The sequence below is a fragment of the Durio zibethinus genome, chromosome 13, assembly GCF_047325235.1.
Source record: "Durio zibethinus cultivar Kanyao isolate XHJ-2024 chromosome 13, ASM4732523v1, whole genome shotgun sequence".
Classification (NCBI taxonomy): Eukaryota; Viridiplantae; Streptophyta; class Magnoliopsida; order Malvales; family Malvaceae; genus Durio; species Durio zibethinus.
The window spans coordinates 21,561,713-21,581,739 of NC_143174.1; the positions used below are offsets into that span (position 1 = coordinate 21,561,713).

The 20,027-nt window shown below is 30.9% G+C and overlaps 1 protein-coding gene and 1 pseudogene across 2 annotated transcripts; both read right to left on the reverse strand.

The window, feature by feature from the left end:
* Positions 1-817: 817 nt before the first annotated feature.
* AIP2 (RING/U-box superfamily protein) lies at positions 818-2,499 on the reverse strand. Its single transcript, XM_022898999.2, has 5 exons — positions 2,261-2,499; positions 1,977-2,193; positions 1,677-1,879; positions 1,368-1,583; positions 818-1,246 (listed from the first exon to the last, which is right to left on the reverse strand). The coding sequence occupies exons 1-5, from the start codon at positions 2,417-2,419 to the stop codon at positions 1,097-1,099; spliced, it is 945 nt and encodes a 314-aa protein (XP_022754734.1). The 5' UTR covers positions 2,420-2,499; the 3' UTR covers positions 818-1,096.
* A 2,063-nt stretch (positions 2,500-4,562) lies between these two features.
* Positions 4,563-7,391, reverse strand: LOC111304139 (F-box only protein 13 pseudogene; annotated as a pseudogene). The gene is made up of 2 exons (XR_016326578.1): positions 6,595-7,391; positions 4,563-5,841 (listed from the first exon to the last, which is right to left on the reverse strand). The product of XR_016326578.1 is annotated as an F-box only protein 13 pseudogene (transcript).
* Between the last annotated feature and the right edge of the window lie 12,636 nt (positions 7,392-20,027).

The window sequence follows — 20,027 nt, forward strand, 5'->3', positions numbered from 1 at the left end:
AGAGGAAGCTAGAGAAGACTATTACTTTCTTGCATCTTAATATGCCCGAGATTACGGCAGGGGAGAGACTCCCAGTGAATTAGAAAACAAATATTCAAGTACAGCCTGCAATAGTCTTTGTTACAGTCTTTGTTATTCCTCTTAAATAGATGAGATTATCCTAACCTGTCTGAATATTACCTACAACTAGGAGTGTAATAAAGCCGAGTCGAGCTGATACAGTGAGAAGCTCGAGCTCGAGCTCGACTCACAACTCGCGGTTCGAAACTCGACTCGAATTCAATCGAGTTTTATTTTTCAAGCTCGAGCTCGATTCGTGATCGAATTCGAGTTAGAACTCGCTCGATTAAGCTCGATTAATATGTAAAAATAAGCTTGATTCGTATACTCAACAAAAATTCGATTATTTATGTTCGAGCTCGAACTCGAATTCGAAATATTTTATTAATTAAAATAATAAAACTATATTTAAATATAAAAGCTCGATTAAGCTCGCGAGCTACTCGAGCCGGATATAAGAATACTCGAATTTGGCTCGATCGATAAGTCGAGCTACTCGAGCTCGAGCTCGACTCGATAATAATCAAATCAAATTCGAGTTTTCTTCGAATCGAACCCGAGTAGCTTGCAAGTACTAATGTAACATTTACACCCCTACCTACAACAGTCCCTCTTTTCGCTTCAGAAAGCAATATATATAGCATATGTATCAGATTCATCGAACATTGAAGGTTCCAATTCCTTTAAACTACCTACTAGAAAGTCCAACCTTGTATAATCTACCACATTTTTAGAAATTCATAGAGCATCAAAGGGCTAAGAACAATGTGTAACAGCATTTCACTTATCATTCAAACAATATTACACGTCTCAAGTCCAGACCATGTCAAACCCATCAAACATATAATATGTCCTTAGCAAGGAGCTTAATATCAACCAAAAAAAAATGGAACTGGGCAATCCATGGTAAAAGTTAGCTAAAACCTAACCATACAATGTGTAAAACCATTATCTTTATTGCACCACTTAGTCACATGTATAAATGCAACAATTAAACATCATTGAAATTGAGCATAAATCCAATAAGACCAGTCATCTACACATACATGTATTCACCACCACGAACAGCATTTGCAGCACCTTTTCTCTCTTCTTCAGCCTCCTTCTCCCGCTCCTTCCAGCTCTCGTAATCATGGTCATCTGTTTGCAGCTCATATCTACAAATTGGGCAAGAATTGTGCTCATCCTGCCACAAAATCCATTGCATATAAGATACACATAATCCACAATCTCATTTAATCCTCCATTTGTTGAAACTAGAAGTGCAATATACCACTAATCAAACAAAGTCAATAACCATTACTTACCAGCCATGGCTTTAGACAAGGAGGATGGAATGTGTGCTTGCAAGGTAATTCTTGCATTTTATCACCTACAACAAGATTCTCCTTGCAAATTGCACATTCTGCATCAGATCCAAGCTTAGCCAGGATTTCTTCCGTGAGAGTAATAACTGGAAGCTTTGCAACAACTTCTTTACTAGCTGGTGGTACTCTTCGGACACCACCCTCATTCTCCAATATCTTGAAAACAAAGACTAGTTAATTTTTTAGTGATAAAATCTAATCAATTTCTATAAAACAATATAAATTCATCAAGCAGATTACAATAAATACCTCTGGTAGAACAGTATCAAGGTGATTAATGAGGCGTTCAAGCACATTGGCAGCATTTTCTACTGTGTTAACATTCACAGCCGAACCCTGAGAAGATTCAGTAGTGACAGTAGAAGCAAAAGCGTTCATGAGATTCGATTGGACCAACCATTGAGGTTGTGGTGGTTCAGGATCCACAGTAAGATGTCCTTCAAAAAGATAACCTTTGGAAAAAGAACAGAACATTTTAAACATTTTCAAGGCCCCTAAAAAAATACTTTAGAAAGACAGAAAACCGAAGGGTTTCTTTTGGAAACAAACCTCTGTTTTGGGAAGATTCAGATAATGGGACAGGGTTTTCGATTTCATTTAAATGTTCCTTAGCCTGAGAAATGCAATTCCTTAAATGACCCTTTTCAGAAGGATCAGAGACAAGGGATTCTAAGAGCTCGAAAAGACGTAAACCAGCAAACCAGAATCCAGGGGCTGTGTATCTGGTTTTCAAAATGGTCGCAACTCGGCAAACAGCAGAATAAAACTGATAACGAAAACGACAATATGTTAAAATGGTTAAATTGAAAGAGAAAGTTGAATAAAGAGCTTACCGATTTGCGAAGAGAGGGAGAAGCAGAAGGATAATGGAGTTTAAGAAGGGAATTGATAGAGGAAACTGCCTCCTCGAATCTCTGTTTCTTTCCAAGCTGTTTCTGTAATTCCTCTAATTGTTGCTTCAAGCTTACATCTGAAGAAGAAGAAGATTCCATTATTTGCAACTCTGTAATTAAATTCTTGAATACGCCTCGAATTCCGATTCTAAATTTCGTTTCTTCTTTGATCTGTTTGCGGGTTTTAGAATTCTGAATTGATTTTGGTTTTAATGAGAAGATTTCTTGGCGAGTGGGACAACGGTAGCGAGCCCCTCTTTACGGACCAATGTAATTTGGATGGGCGGGTCTTCCTCCTTTACGCGCTTTCTTCCTGCCCACTCTCATCTGCCTGCCCTACGTTATTAGGCCGATTCAGCTGTGGGTTATGGGGGCAATGGGCCAATCCCATAAAATTAGGACTTGATTTGGTACTTGTTATTCCTCTTCACTATTATCCATTTAGTTTTTTTTAATGTTACCAAAAAATTATCCTTTTAGATTTTAGTATAATAGTAGTTTTTTATTTTTCAAAAATCATTAATAAATTTAAAATAAATAGTTCTTTTATTCAAAAAATAAATGACTAAATTGTAATACTATAGTTCAAATGTTATTGCTCTTTTTAAAATTAAAATCATTTGATTCTAAAGAAAGCTAAATTTTTATTGTTTAAAAGTATTTTCTTTATACATAAAGCTGTGTGGGATTAAAAAAATTAAAAATCTACCATCCTATCAAATTATTATTAATTCAAGATTATTTTTTACTTGCAGAAGCAAAAATGAAAGTAGAAGAAATACAAGCAAACAAAACCTAAATACCATAAAGTTAATAAGTTGCTTTCCACAATGGAAAAAAATAAGAAGATTATATTCAATCTTATTAGAATGGTAAGATGACTTTATTTTAAAACAAGGATTTTGAAACTATGATCATGCTATATTTTTGTTTGTTTTATTTTCCTAGTAATTATGTGTTGGGTTTTGAGTGATATTCGTTATAAATACAGTTAACGGGCGCTTATAAATATTTGTTAATAATATTATATCTTGTAAGATGTTGTAAAAAAAAAAAAGAAAGGAAAATTAAGGTACAAAGATCCAATCATCTTCACTCTTCACTACTGTGAAATTCAGAGGAACGGCATGATTAACTTTAACTCCGTAGCACAATCATTCAATGCGTGGTAACACATTAACACTAAACAACAGTTAGCAGACCCTGAGTGCAGTACAATACAATAGCTGCGGCAATCTGCAATCGCAAACCTACCCATCATTAAATGTAGAGCCAATGAACTATAAGCTTGAGCATTTATAGAAAAAGAAAAAGAAACTATGAGGTAGAGATAAGAATATTTTATGCTTAGTTATTGGCAATTGTCTAAGTACTTCACCTCTCACACGCTGAAAAAAAAAATGGAGTACTGTTCATATCTTGAAGAAATCTTACAGAAATATGATCTAATGGAGGAGAGAGATAGATGGTAGTAGTAATCATACTAAAATCCGACCCCTGAAGAAATATCATGATCGCCATCATAAACAGACGCTGGAATTGCAGAGACATGCCCATGCTTTTATAGTATGCTTCCTGGTCCACAATCACCAGCCTACATTCCCCATATGAAGTACAACAAAAATTTTTCAACCAGGAGAACGCAAGGGCTTTCATTTGCTCTCAAATGTGGCAGAATTTAAATGTTTATATGCTGCTATAACATGAAATTCGACTAGCATTAAGTAAACAAACATTGATACCACTTTTCTCTGTTGCATGCAGCTTTGAATACGTGATCTAAACATTGGCTTTTTATGAAGCGCTGTTGGCCAAACGCAAGTAGAGACAAAGTCCATCTGCATATCACGTATTTTCACATGATCTTGAGGGAAATCTCTCCTATAAGGAATCTGGGAAAGGCGATTTAGCTATAGTGATCATATTTCTATCATCAATTTTATACCTTTGAGTTTAGAGGAACAAAGTTTAGCATTGAGTAAACAATGGTCGAATAGCATTATCTCACTAATACATCCAGCAAATTACATCATAACATGATTGTGCTAACTTCTGTGGGCCAATTTGCTTAAACAATTCAAATAAGAGAACAAATCCAATATTAAAAGAATACAGGAAAGAACAAAATAAATGTGGCAAAGAAAACTAACAAAAAATACTTAAAAGGGAAAAAAAAAAAAAAAAAAAAAGACGAATCACAGACGGCATTCTGAAATCCTTCAAAACATAGCTCACTCCACACCATGTTTTCATACAGTGGCCTCAATCCTTGGCTCGAATGAAAAGGCAGACATGAATTCCAACGCTACACCATTCATGGAACATTTGGGTAGTTCAACCCATTCGTTAGTCACAAAATCACAGAGAACATAACTGCAAAGCTCAGCAGAGCTTAAGCAGATAAGTATCTGATCACCAGCCCCAACACAGTTTATGTCTACCTTCTTGCCATAAAACTCGTGTGACAACGCAGGAGGCATTGCTGCAATCTGATTCCAAGTCTTCGTTTTCTCATCACACCTCCACACCCTAAGACTAGCACTTTCAAAAAATTCTGATAACACAACAACCAACATCTCTCCTTTACACTCAACCACATCAATGGAGTACTCAGAAAAGACAGGCAACAGCCTGGGATATTCAGAGTAATACTTGTGGGTCAGATTGCAAGCCATAACTGTCCCTGATGAGCTGAGGAAATAAACAACCTCCTCATCATCTTTAAGAGTCATAACTGATGAATACTGCTTGGATGGGCTTCTCTGCATGTTAGTTACCACTAAATTTCCAGCTTTACTAAGGAAGTACACGGCATCATCATCATCATCATCATCATCTGAGTCAAATTCCATACAATCATCAGCTTTTCTCCTCAATATAATCTCATCTTCCCAGCAATCAGCACTTGAGTTATAAACTTTGAATGAAAGCTTTGGAAGATCACCAGAGATTAAGACAAGCTTGTACAAGCCATGGTAGTTGGTATATACATTCATTGCAATAGCATGAAGAGATAGATCTTGAGAGTCTGGACCCACTGGAGGGAGTTGGCGACAAGATCCTGTCACGGGATTGCATACAATATAATTGCCAGACATATTGCGGAAACAGACAAGCCCACCAGATGCTGCAACTGGAATGGAGTCACGGTTACGGTTATGCAAGAGAAGAGGCGGATGATTAAGTTTTTTCCAACTTTTTTCAGCAGAGTCGAAGACAACTGATTGATTAAGATTGGGATCCACCATGAAAAACCATGGATCCCGTGAAGGAATCCAAGAGCAAGCTAGCTTAAAACTTTCAGAAGCAGCAATTGATTTCCATCTCTTGCACACTGAACTGAGGCGAAAGAAGGTGGAGGCTGGTAACCATGAAAGGACCCTTTCTAGGAGATCTTCAGTGAGCTCATCCAAGGAAAAGTTCAACATTTCATCGCCTTCTTGAGGCAACTTTCTCTTTCTAGATGGCCTTGAAATGCAGCCATTAGCATTCTCCATTGGCAGATTATTTCAGAAAATTAACTGCAATGACAAAAAGAGGATAGCAACACTAGAATAAGAAGCCATTATCAACTATCAATTATAACAATAAACAAAGGAATCAAAAGGCAATTTTTTTTTTTCAAATCTATCCCCATCATAGAGAATATATGAAACAAGGCAAATAAGGCTTGAATATCACATCATTTAAAGATTAGGGAAAATTGACAACCCAACTAACATAGGCATTAGAGGTCCACACATGACTAGAAAGCAATAAGCGGCTTTCCTTTTCCTAACATCTTCGCTCATATTAACACCGAAAATTTACTTTCTAGGAAAAAGTAGGGTAAAGAAGAGCAGAAAATAGTACTACTATTAAAGAAGTGACAACATCATACCATTTGGTTAGAACAAAAAAGGGACCGTAAAAACCTTTGTCTAATAGAAATTTCCTTCTTTTTTTCAAGGGGTCCAACAAGAGAACAAGTTAGCTCCACTTAATTTCACTTCAATGAATGCAGAGTAAATTCTTCAAATAAAGTAACTAAAAAGGACAATTTTGGGAAACCATGAATTGAAGAGGGAAAACTCAAAAAACTACAAAAAGGGTAAAACTTTTGCTAACTACCATCAATTTGCACCAGACACATTTTTCTTTGTTTTAAATTCTAAAGAAACTAAGACATAACCCATGAAGAAAAAAACTTTTTGTTTGATAAAAACAAGCAGAAATAAGCTTGAAATGGAAGAAGATGAGGACAGAAAGGGAAAGATCAAAGAAGGGAAATGTACCTGGGGCTGATCGTAGGAAGCTGAAGGGGCCAAGAGCGTTAAGTGAAGCTTAGTGGGGCTCTGGGGTTTTAAAGAGGGACAAGTTGAAACAGCCCAAAGCAAAACAAAAGAGAAAGCAACAGCAGAGAGAAGAAAGTAAAAGGGTTTAGAGAAGAGGAAGAGAGGTTCGAAACTTCCTGGGGGTTGCTCTTTTTGTAAGCGTTGACACCATAGACACAAAGGGCGAGCAGAGCAAAGCCAAGATTTATACTTCAAAAACAAAAGCGAAAGTGAAGCCTCACACTCACGCACACGAGTGGAGAGAGAGAGAGAGAGAGAGAGAGAGATAAAGCAAACGAAACAAAATCTACCAAGTTGACTCTAGCTCTACAGCTATACTAGGAGACTACAAGACAGGACTAGTATGGGGTAACAGAAAAGAAAAGGGAGGGTGCATTGGATTCTGGGTTGGGCCGGCCGTGAACTAAACAAAGCTCAAGGATTTTGTTTGCTGTTTTTGCACTTTAATCATAAAAGAAAGTGAAAACACGCACACGTAACCCCAGTGGAGTAAAAGAAAAAAGAACGGCATTTCCATGTCAGAGGGAGGAGGGAATTGAAGCCTGACCAAGGAGGCTTGCTCGGGTGGGTTGCTGACCTTTGTAAAGCAAAAGCAATGAAGGAAAGAGAATTGCTTTCTTTTGTTTGCCTCCCTCGTTGAGGAATCTTTTCCTCTCTTTTCCTTTCTTTTCTTTCCTTTCCTTTCCTTTCCTTTCCTTTGGACTTTGGTCAGTGTAGTGTGTTATGTATTAAAAGTCAAAATGCCTCAGAAGCAAGAATCGATGCCTCTAAAACTCCCCAAAAACAAAAACAATAAATCATTAATCCAAAGACAAAAAAGCCGTTAATCACGATATCCTTTTCTGCTCGTGTTTTCAAACAGAGACCCGGATCTCGATGTCACCTTACACGGGCGGGCCCGCACGTCTCAACCCAGCCTTGTTTATTTAATCAATTGAGCCCATTTTTCTGGACGTCAATCGAAGCCCCAGCAGGAAAATTTTCCTTAAAATCAATTAGGTTAGATTGTTTCCTAGAAAATAATTTTTATATTTTTAAGTATTTATTGGTTGAAAATTGATTAGTTAATAAAAATAATTTTTTAATTAATAGAAAATAAAATTATTTTTTAAAAATTATTTTACAATTTTAAAAAACAAATATATTTATCAAAAAAATTATTTATAAATAAAATTATTTATCATTACTTTTAAGCATAATGTTACTTATAAATCTAATATATATATATATATATATATATTACATTACAACATATAAAGTTATGTGATCAAAATTACTTATGTGGATGTCTAAATGAATAATCTTTTTTAATGACACATAGAATAATATTTATATTATTATTTTATCAAATAAAAATTTTTAATAAATTATTTAAATTGAATATTTTGGATAATTATTTAAATTAAAATCAACATCTATCTAAGATTGAAAATTTTGCATAAGATTTGAATTCAAATATATTAAATTATAATCTATCTTTTTTAAAAAAATTTAATGGTAGTTTCAAATATATAGACTTAATAAAATTTTATTTTTTGAAAAATAATCTATTTAATAAATTATTTAAATTTAATATTTTTAGATAATTATTTAAATTCAAATCAAAATCTATTAAAAATTAAAAATTATTTAATAGATTATTTAAATTTAATACTTTTAGATAAGTGAATGAATTATTGATTAAAAAATATTTATTTTTAAAGTAATAAAAGCTTACATCTTTGTATGAAAATATGAGACATTTGAATATTGTTAAAAAAGTTAGATAAAAATATGATTTTGCTTTAAAAACAAATATAATGTTTTATTTATATTTTAATTTAAATATTTTCATATTATATATTTGGTTAATTTATTTGTTTCTCTTTAGTCTATAACTTTTTTAAATTTTACTTAGATTGATTATAATAAACTTTTTGTATTATACCTTTTTTATTTTATTAATTTCTTCAATGTTTTTATTCTCTGTTAATTTATTAATATATTTGCTTTTATTATTATATATATTTAATCTTGACAAATTAATATGTAAATTTATATTCTTTATTTCATTTTGTTATACTTTTTATTATTGAATTTCTTTATCTAAAATGGATAATATGAGAATAATGATGATCACTACCATATCTAACTCACAAAAAATAATATCAATTATATTATAAATGATTAAAAATATAAAAATATTTCAAAAAAAAATTTTAAGCGTAACATAAATAATTATTTTTTCCTTTTTATCTAAAGAAGAACTTTATTTTGTTAACATATATAAAAATAATTGTTAACCTAATATATTTGTATAATAATTACTTGAAGTATGTAAAAAATAATAACTAATAAAAAGCAAATAACTATAACAAAATCAATACATATGATTTGTTGTTCAATCAAATATATAAATATATACACCACCTAATCAACATTATGATAAAAATAATTATTAATTTCAACTATTTAAATATTGATTCTTGATTTTTTATCAAACAAGAAAAAACGATAATAAAATTTTTAGTATTTAGCAAATAAATTGAAGAAAATATTTTTTAATGAAAAAAAGATTTTTATAATTCTTAAAAATGTACAAAAGTTTAGACTTTTTTTAGATAAACAATATCATTTATAATATATTATGTATAAATTATCATTTAATTGTAACTTAACATTTATAAATATATGATTATATATTAGATAAATAATTAAAAAATAAATTTAAAATTATGTAAAATTTAATAAAAAAATCTCGTACACTGTACGGGTTAAAACGACTTGTATGTATATTATATAACAACATACATAAATAAGTTTGTCACATGGATGCCTATGTGGACAACTCTCTTAAATGACACATAAGATAGTATTTTTAAAAAAATAAGATAGTTTCATTTAATTACAAATTAGATAAATTTAAATTTATTGAAATATCAAAATTATTCAAATTATAATTGAAAATCAAATCAATTTAGAAATATATTTTTAAAAATAAAAACTATGAAATATGTATTTTATTTTTTTAATAAGTAATTTTAGTTGTTTACTTAATGACCTTATTTAAAAAATTATTTAATTATCAAAAATTTTTAAACATGTTTAAAAATTAAAAAAATTAAATTTATCCAAATCTTTCAACAATTTTTTTATCTCGATTTAAAAAAATTATCTATTTAATCATAATTACCATAAAAGAATTTTTCTACAAATTTAAGACTACAAATGTAATATATTATATATCAATTTTTTTATTTTTTTAGTAACCTTTTTTCAATGTATGTTCTATTACTATTGCAATTTTTTTATAATTTTTTTCAAAATATATTTTATTGTTATTAAAGTTTCATTCTTATGAAAAATAATATTTTTTTATTTTATTTTTTTCACATATTTTCTAACTTTTCTTATATTTTGCATAATAGTTTAGTCAAGATTACTAAAGTGAAAGTATGTTAACACTTCTTTTATTATTTAATTTATCATTTAATAATATATAGTTTTTATTTTTTTAAGAAAGGCATAATTTATTTTTATTTAATATAATCTTACAAGTGTATAAATATTATTGTAAACAAAAATTATCCAAAGGAAAACGATAACTTTTTTTCTGTTTTTAGAAAGTTTATTTTTTAATGACAAGTCAACATATATAAATTTTATATATGCTATGAGTTTTAAATATTTGAATATAATTTTAAAAAAACTAATATATATATATTCATATTAAATAAATAAAATTATTTCATGTATTACACGGGTTATAATTTAGTAATATTATATTAATAAATAAATAATATTGTATTAATAAATCATATATTAATCAATAATATTATAATATATTAATAAATAATATACTATTAATATAATATATTAATAAATATTATTAATAAATAATATTATAATACATTAATAAATAATATAAAAATAATAAATAGTTTTATTTTAAGTATTTTTTATATTAACAAAATATTTTAATATTAAATATTTGTATTAAAATATAATTACTTTTTAATATTAATAATTTTAATAATAAATAATTTCAATATATTTTAATAATAAATAATTTTTAATATTTTAATAATAATATTAATATTATTTGAAATAAATAGATTTTTCAAAAACAACCAAACAATGAAAAATATTTTTTATTAGCTTATTTAAACGACAGAAAATCTCTTTCAATTCATAAAATGTAAATATTTTTCAAAAATTATTTTTTGAAAGTTATTTTTTACGAAACAAACAAAACCTATAAATCTCTTTCTCTTACCATCAATTATAAACCAACAAATTAAGATTTAAAAATTATTCTTATTTCAATAATTATGTTTACAATTTTTTAATAAAATGCATGGGTACAAGGAAAAAAGTGAACAAAATTAGGAAGTCATATGTTAAAGTGCATGTGAAATCACAAAAGAAATTAGCATATATCATCTCATAGTGCAAGTTTGAATGATGAACTATTAATATACGAGTATATATTGAGAAATTATGCATTGGAATCCAATTTTATATATGGCGAATACAATTTTTAAATTATATAAATAAAATTAAATACCCCTCATATGCTTTATTTTTAAATTATTTTTTTATTTTTTAATATACATTAAAAGATATATATATATATATAAAACTACTACTCCCCAATAAAATTTAAATAAAATAAGATAATTTTCCTATTATTATGTAATAGATCATATTTTTTAATTTGTCAAAATTTTAATTATATTAATTTGTTGAGCTCATAATAAACATATCTTAATCTAATATATCTAATCTAATACATATATATATATATATATTATATAGCAACGTCTACAAACAAATTTACTATATAAGCACTTATGTGGACAACTCTTTTAAATAACATATATGATACTTTTTTAAAAGAATAAGATAGTTTTTTTTAATTACAAATTAAATAATTTTAAATTTATTCAAATATCAAATTAATTTAAATTATAATTGAAAATCAAATCAATTTAGAGATATATATTCTAAAATTAAAAATATATGTAAACACCCATTTCGGTCTGGGCCTATTATAGTCCAAGCTCAGTTGAACACATTCTAGTCCGGACCCAATCAGGCTCATTTTGGTTCGAGCCCAATTTGGCTCAATTTGGTCAAGTCCATCTTGGTTTGGGCCCATCATAGCCCATTTTGGTTCAATTAAACGTATTATTATTTTTATTGTTATTATTCATTTTTATTTATTTTCCTTTTCTGGTCTTTTTCTTTTTTTCCTTCTCTTTACTGCTTTTTTTTTCAAATCCAATTCACACGCCAGTGAAAATCGAAATCAAAATCCTACATGGTCAAAGTTTTAATGTGATTGCTAAAATTTTGGACTTAGAATCTCGCTGGGACAGAATTCAATCCCAAGCTTGCGATTGATTCTGCCAGTTTCCTAAAATCAATCCTAGAGACGCGTATAAATTGAACTGTCTCTAATAGACAATAACACAGGAAAAAAGATACAGAAATACACACAAAAAATAAAGAAAATTATTGGGGAAATTCTGAAAAAATTTGCCAGTAAGGGTTTATGGGATTCGGAGATTGGGGTTTGGGAATTGATTCAGAGTTTTTGTGGGATTTTAGGTTTCTTGATGTGATTCCAAGGCTATAAGGGGTTCAGGGAAGGTTTAGAATGACGTAGGAATTTTTTTTTTTTTGTTTTTCTAGGTTTAGGATGAATTTTTCGATGACAGAAAATTTTTAGGTGAAGGTTGAATTTTTTGATGAGATTTTCAGAATCCGACAAGCTTTCCAGAAATCGATAGGTTTTAGTTTTCGGTTGAATTTTTCAGCGAAGTTTTCAAAAATCGATGGGATTTTTAGTTTTCGGTTGAACTTTTTAATTGGTGTATGAAAAATCCTAGAAAGAAGACAGAGCTTCTCGATCTAGAAAGAGAGAGCACAGAAAGAGTTTTGAAACAAATGTGTTAGAATTAGCTTATATAGCTACTTTAAATGACACCATTTTGGCCAGCCAAGATCCGTACATTGACCCGAAGATCCGCGCATCGACCTGTGTCTTGACTCGACCCGATCGGAGGTTTTTTTTATTTCATTTTTATTTTAGATTTTGATTTATTTTGATTTTATTTTTAACCCATTTTTTAATTATTTTTTTTAAAAAATAAAAATATATACAAAAAAATAATTAGAAAATAAGAAAAGATTGTTTTGCAATCTTTATCCCAAAAAGAAAAGAGAGAAAAGAAAAAATTTCTAATTCATTATTAAATTATTTAGTAAATTATAAAAAATGAGCAAGGCTTGAATAATTCAAAATCAAACTGGTGTCATCCTTTGGATAGGTGTTTGGGGGTGCTATAACCTTTTCTATGCACAATTGACTTCTGAACCTAACTTTTATTTTGCATATCAACTTCAATCAAGTGGCCAATCACACCTAACCAAAAAAAAAATATTGGTGGCGACTCCTTTCATTCCAAGTCTAACGATAGGTCTACATATCTATATATTATGACAGTTTGGCGACTCCACTAGGGACATTATGGAGACTCAAGCCAGTAAAAGATTTCTTATTATCCAAGCCTTGTCTAACAAATTTGAAATTACTTCTTTTCATTGTTTATATCTACTTTATTATTGTTTATTTGTCTGCCCTATTATTCAGTATTTATATTTGCCTAAATATATGCTTATTATATATCTCATTCACTTACATGTGCATGACATAAGCCCTCCATCCGGGCTCTACCTTTAAGAGGGAGTGAAATACCTATGTCATCGTGAGATTTCATATCTCCACATGGGCCTACGAAATACTCTCACTCGATTAAACCATTTTTACTTGAAGTCTATGATGGGTGAGGATTGAGGTGCCTTACTAGTTTGTAATGGACTATGATGTAAAGAACAATTTATGAACCTTTTAGAAATGACCCAAACCACATATAGTTGACTTTAAAAGCCTAACCATAGATAGAGCCTTATTTTCACCCTCTGTAGATAATCCAAAATTCTAGGTCATGCTATTATGTTTTTTTATATTTTATTGAGATGACTAACTAATTTTTTTATCCTTTTTTATCTCTTTTTGCACACATTCATGAACATATTCATAGATTGCATAGTATTTTTACCCCAAAACTATGTCAACAAAAGTCTTCATGGATTCCATAGAACGTCAGGTTTGTACCACATCTATGCTATTCAAATATGATTCTCCCATAGAGCTGAATATTGAATCAAAAAAGAGACAGTTAAAAGAAAGAGATTGTTTACCATCTGGTCATGTCCCTACACTATCAGAAGAAGTCCACTTACTCCTCAAACATAATAACTTGAAAAGCCTATCAAACACATGGAATGATATGACCCCTTCGAGGTAGGAGGCTTTTTGTGAGAAGTTTGGACATATAGCATATCTCTTGTTAGTGGAGGTTGACTACTCACTCATCAGGATAATGATACAATTTTAAGATCCCTCTTATTAGTATTTTATCTTTAATGAGGTTGATCTAGTACCAACAATTAAAGAGTACTCAACTCTGATGGGTATACATCTATTGTATTCAGACAGAATATACATGAAGAAACATAAGTTAGGGAGTCATAGGAAGCTGAGTCAGATACTAAGGGTGGGAAAGAAAACTATAGATTCATACATCGAGAGAAAAGTGATCATAAAGGTATTCCGTTGGAGGTCTTCTGTGATTTCATTATCAAGTATTCGAATGATGACTAGAGAATGAATGCATTTGCTCTAGCCATATATAGGTTGGTCATATTCCCCAAAGACTTAGGACACATTGAGATAGAAATGGTGGATCTATTCGAATAGATTGAAAGAAGTTGTAACCCTTCACCAATTATCTTAGCAGAAACTATCAGATCTCTAAGTTTTTATAGGCAGATGGATAAAACACATTTCATGGGCTGTATACCCTTATTATATGTATGGATAAAGAGCTATTTTGAATGCAAGAAAAATGCATTTACTAAACTTTATTTTCACACTCAGAGTCTGATTAAAAAATTCTATCAGAGTACTTAGCTAGAGGTAAAAACTCAAAAAGAGTGAAAATGTTTACTACAATGACTCACTGCTAGTCAAATAAGATGGTTAGCTTTATGGATGGGCATAGAACCTATGCTATACCAATATGGAGATGAGACATGGGTCTCATTTCTAGGCCTATAGGGGTTAACAAGTTATGCCCCATTAATGGTAAGGAGGCAACATGGAGTTGAATAGTTTATTCCTATGACCCACAAGCTCGACTAATTCGACTGCTCATATGGGGAGCCTAAAACCTTCTAAAAGATTGACAACATAATTAAAGCCTAGAAAAGCCCAAAAGAGTAAGCCTAGGATATTCACTAATCGAGTTACTCAGGGGTATTTGGTTTAGAGAAATAAGAGAGGTCAGAAGATTGCATCTGGGCCTCAGGATCATCACTTACCAGTAGGTCAAGAGTCTGATAAATTACTTTCAAAATTAAAACATGAGATGAAAAAGAAGAACTGAGATAAAAGGTCTTGAAGCTACAGGAAGTAAAAGACTAATAGCAAAACAAAGTAGAGAAACTAGAAGTCCAAGCTCACAAAATTTTTAAAAAATACAGTAAGACCTAAAAAATTGTTAAAGAACGAGACGACACCCTAAAAGAATTGAAAGAGTTACAACAGGCTCATAAGAGGTTATGTATACAGGTACAAGTTAAAAAAATAAACAATACTGAGTTGGCTCGTGAAAATGAAGAGTTGAAAGAGGAGCACGCCCATATAAAAAATGCTTTCATAAAGGTTGAGCAGGAGAACCAATGGCTTTTAGACCATATTCTGACTCTGACATCAAAGTTGAGTGAATAAAAAAATCATGTTAGGTTCCTTACAAAAAGGCATAAAAAATTATCCCATCAAGTGTGGTACGGTAAAAAAAAAGAGTTAAAAAGATAGAGATACATAGAACACCTCACTGTTCAGATAGACAAGACCGTGATCCAAACGGACGAGATGGCAAAAAAGGTTAAGACTCTAAAAGCTTTGATCATACCAACAGGAGAGTATGGATAAAAGTTATTAAATTTTATTAAGGAAGCTAAGGACCAGTATGAGCAAGTTAGACATTTCTATAGGGAACAGTATTAAGTTTGATGTAAAATAGACTTCTGTGGAATAAATGAAAGCTTCTTTTGGTTAGATCTTTTTCAAAGGGCAAATATTTTCCTTTTACTTTCTATTTCTTTCATTTGCATCACATTCACTCATGCATTCATTATCATAACATTATCATTGAATCTTTAATTATGGTACTAAGGTATAAGAATAGCTACTCATTAATATAATACTCAAGCTCAAGCTAGAAAGATAGAACAGAATAATACAAGTCATTTTGAAAGGATAAAAAAAGCCCAAGAAGTATTAGAAAGAAAGCTAAGCTAAATTATGAAGGCCCTAAAAAAGATAAATACAGGGAAATCAGTAGAAAAAGATACTTCACAAGAAGTTACTAATTCAACATATCCTTTAAGCTTTAACCCACCATAAAATCAAACCACACCATTCTTTTAGTCTCAACAGGTAGCTCTTCTAAAGTATAACTATCCAAGAATGACCTATGCACTAGGTCATAAGAATATCCAAAGCTATGATAATTTTATCTTTGTAAAAAAAATAGCTGAGCTAATTCAACTCCCTACTGCAGATGAGGTAAAGTAAAAGGAAAAGTCACATGCAGCTATGCCCTTAGAAAATTATAAAACTGTTCAAACTATGAATAGGCTTGAAAAAAGAATAAGGGCTGTAGATATGATAGATTTTTATGGATCCATAGATGTAGTGGGACTTTGCCTTATACCGAATGTAGTTTTGCCACTGAAATTTAAAATATCAGAGTTTAAAAAGTATGACGGTACCAAGTGTCCTATCATACATATCATTATGTACTATAGCAAAATGATTATATATACCAATAATGAGAAACTACTTATGCATGTGTTTCATGACAGTTTGACTAGATCTACGGTAAGATGGTATGTCTAATTAGATGGGGACTAGTGTCAAGACGTGAAAAGATCTGACCAGATCTTTTATTAACTAGTACCGAACATCATTAACATGGCTTTCGATTGTCTCTCCCTATAAGCAATGGAAAAAAAAGGCATTTGAATCCTTCAAGCAATATGCTCAAAGGTGGTGGGATGTGGCTACCCAAGTGTAACCCCTTTTAACAGAGAAAAAAGCCATTGTGCTATTTATGAGCCCTCTAAAGTCACCTTATTATAAGAGGATGATCGAGAATACAACTAAAAATTTTGTAGACATAATGATTTTGGGAGAGATCATCGAAAATGCTATAAAAATGGTAAGCTTGAAGGAGGTGAATCTTTCAACAGAGCACCTAAGAAGAAAAAAAGTAAGACTCAAGTTGTGGGTCATACTTTCGCATATCTATACCAGTCAACTACTCAACCATCTTATCCATCTTCTCCAAGATCTTCTACTCACCCAATCAATACGACAAGTAATACCAGAGAACCACGAATAAAAGAAAGACTAACTTTTAACCCCATACATATAAGCTACACAGAACTATATCAAAAGCTTTACAAAAGTCATTTAATAACCTCTATCCCTGTAAAATAGCTTGAATTTTCTTACCCTAAATGGAATGATGCTAATGCCCATTGTGACTACCATTTCAGATTAGCATGACATTTTACAAAAAATTACATTCCTTTCAAATATAGGGTATATAGTTTGATTAAGAAAGGGCTGATAAGCTTTGATACTAGTGAAAGTTTTGTATCTAACATCAATGGGAATCATTTGTCCAGTCATACAATCAATGCTTTGGACACAAGTGAAAAATATATGAAAAAGAGGGTAAAAGAGCTTAAGATGTCATTTGACCAACTATATGAAGCTTTATATAATGCTAAAATGATACAACCAATGACTCCATGCACTCATATAGGGAAATACATCCTAAATCAAATATGTAAATATCATAGTAGGATGCCTGATCATTCAATCGACATCTGTAAATAATTTTTTGATGAAGTTTAAAAACTGATGGACTCTTACTAAATAGAGTTGTATAAAAAGTCAAAAGTCTTAAAAGACATCGATGTGGCTATGACAGATGGTAAGTGCCAAAATCTATCATTATACATTGTAAAAAGAAGTCACCATTAGCTGGGAATAAGTTTGTTTCCAAACCAGTAGCCCTCATGATTCCACGTCCATTTTCTTATAAAGATAACAAAGCAGTGCCTTAGAATTTTGAATGTGGGATAACAATTCAAAGACAGCAAAAAGATGTGCCAAAAGCTAAAACGGCCCATATAATAGGAGTATGAGGCATAACTAGAAGTGAAAGATGTTACACTTCGGAGACTTTGAATAAATTAAAGAAAAAAAGAGAAGCAAACTGAACTAACAATCTCAAAGAATGATACATCAAAACCTATGCCTAAAAAGAAGGCTTGTAAGTTTTTAAAGCTAGTCAAACACAATGAGTACTCTATGATAAAGTAATTGAATAAAATGCTAGTCAGAAATTTTTTATTATCACTTCTCTTAAATTTTAAACCGCATTATAATGCATTGTTAAAGGTATTGAATCAAGCTTATGTAGCTCATAATATCTTCGTAGAGTATCTGAATCATCTGGTAGATAATCTAGTAGTGCCACACTATATCTCTTTTAGTAATGATGAGATTCCATCAAATGGTAAAAGAAGCACCAAGGCATTACATATTACTGTTAAATATAAGGGCCATATAGTAGCCAAGGTCTTTATTGATAATGGATCAGCCATTAATGTTATGTCTATGTCTACTTTGGCAAAGTTACTCTTTGATATGTCTCATATCCAAGATAGTTTAATGGTAGTCCAAGCATTTAATGGGACTAGGCAAGAAATATTAGAAGATGTCGTGCAACCCATACGATTGGTCTATATATTTTTAATATAAAATTTTAAGTTATGGATATCTCTTCATCATACAGTTACTTACTAGAAAAACCTTGGATCCACAAGATAAGCATTGTTCCCTCTTTATTGCACCAAAGAATCAAATTCAATGTAGTAGGGCAATTGGTGATTGTGGTCAAAAAAAAAAATTTACTGGTAATCAAACCCATAAATACCCCATATGTAGAAGCAGTAGAATAATCATTGGAGTGCTCATATAGATCTTTTGAACTTGTCAATGCAGTAGGTGAATGGCTTAAATTCAATTGAATCATGATTAATCAGATGGTTAACAAAGTTTGAAGTATTGAGTTTGGTCTGGGCAAGAATTTTCAAGGGATGAGAGAAATTCCAAAGCTTAAGGATAATAGTGGCAGGGTAGGATTGGGTTATGAGATGGAGAAAGTACCAAGCCTTGGTATGAGGGCAAGGAATGAGTCAACAGTTATTCCTCATTTAAATAAGACTTTCACTACTAGAAGATACATGCTTTCAAAAGCTAAAGGGGACACAAAAAAAGAACTAAAGTGGGAGGAAGCTTTTGCCAAGCTATCCATTCACCTGTGGATGATGGAAGCCAAAATGAAAAAACCATGGTTTACCCTTGCCCACCAAGATATGAAGTGCAGAATTAGAGGTCATCCAAATGCCAATTGTTTCTGATTTTCCTTCAATGTAATCACATCTCCTTATCACTTATGCCCAAAAGCATTAGGATAAAATATTATGTTTGGGCCTTTTATTTTTCATTATTTCAATAAAAATAGGAGCATGCATTTTGTTCATTTTTTCTATTCCATTCATTTCACCATCAAAATTTCTTGCTAATATTTCTTATTCTATTAACTTTTAGGTCCTCAAATGAATGCGAAGTTAATCATGACAATGATCTAGGGTTTAACTTTGAAAATTCAATTAATATCGATGAACTTGATACTGAAAAAAATTTTGAAAAATATATGTTGTCTTCAGATTTAATGAGACTAATTGAACAAGAAGATAAATCCATTAAGCCTCATTAAAAAGTGGTCAAATTAATCAATTTGGGTGATCCAAAAAAAAAAAAAAAAGTCAAAATTGGCACTCCACTTTCAGTTGTTGATCGACAGTGGTTAAAAGATTTACTCTGAGAATTTATGGATGTCTTTGCTTGGTCCTACCAAGATATGCCCGAACTTAATATCAAAATAATAGAGCATAAGTTACCACTAAAGTCAGAATACAAATCGGTGCAGCAGCAGCTAAGAAGGATGAAACCAAAAATGCTATTAAAAATTAAGGTGAAAGTAAAAAATAATTTGATGCAGGCTTCTTGCAAGTGGTCAAATATCCTAAATGGGTGGCTAATATAGTATCTGTTTTTAAAAATGATGGCAAGGTATGGATGTGTGTAAACTATAGAGACTTGAATAGAGCTAGTCCTA

Coding starts and splice junctions, on each gene's coding strand:
- AIP2 (XM_022898999.2), bottom strand. CDS start 2,419: ATGGAATCTTCTTCTTCTTCAGATGTAAGCTTGAAGCAACAATTAGAG. Junction 1,880..1,976: donor TGAATCTTCCCAAAACAGAG/GTTTGTTTCCAA, acceptor CTTTTTCCAAAG/GTTATCTTTTTGAAGGACAT. Junction 1,584..1,676: donor TTGATACTGTTCTACCAGAG/GTATTTATTGTA, acceptor TTTGTTTTCAAG/ATATTGGAGAATGAGGGTGG.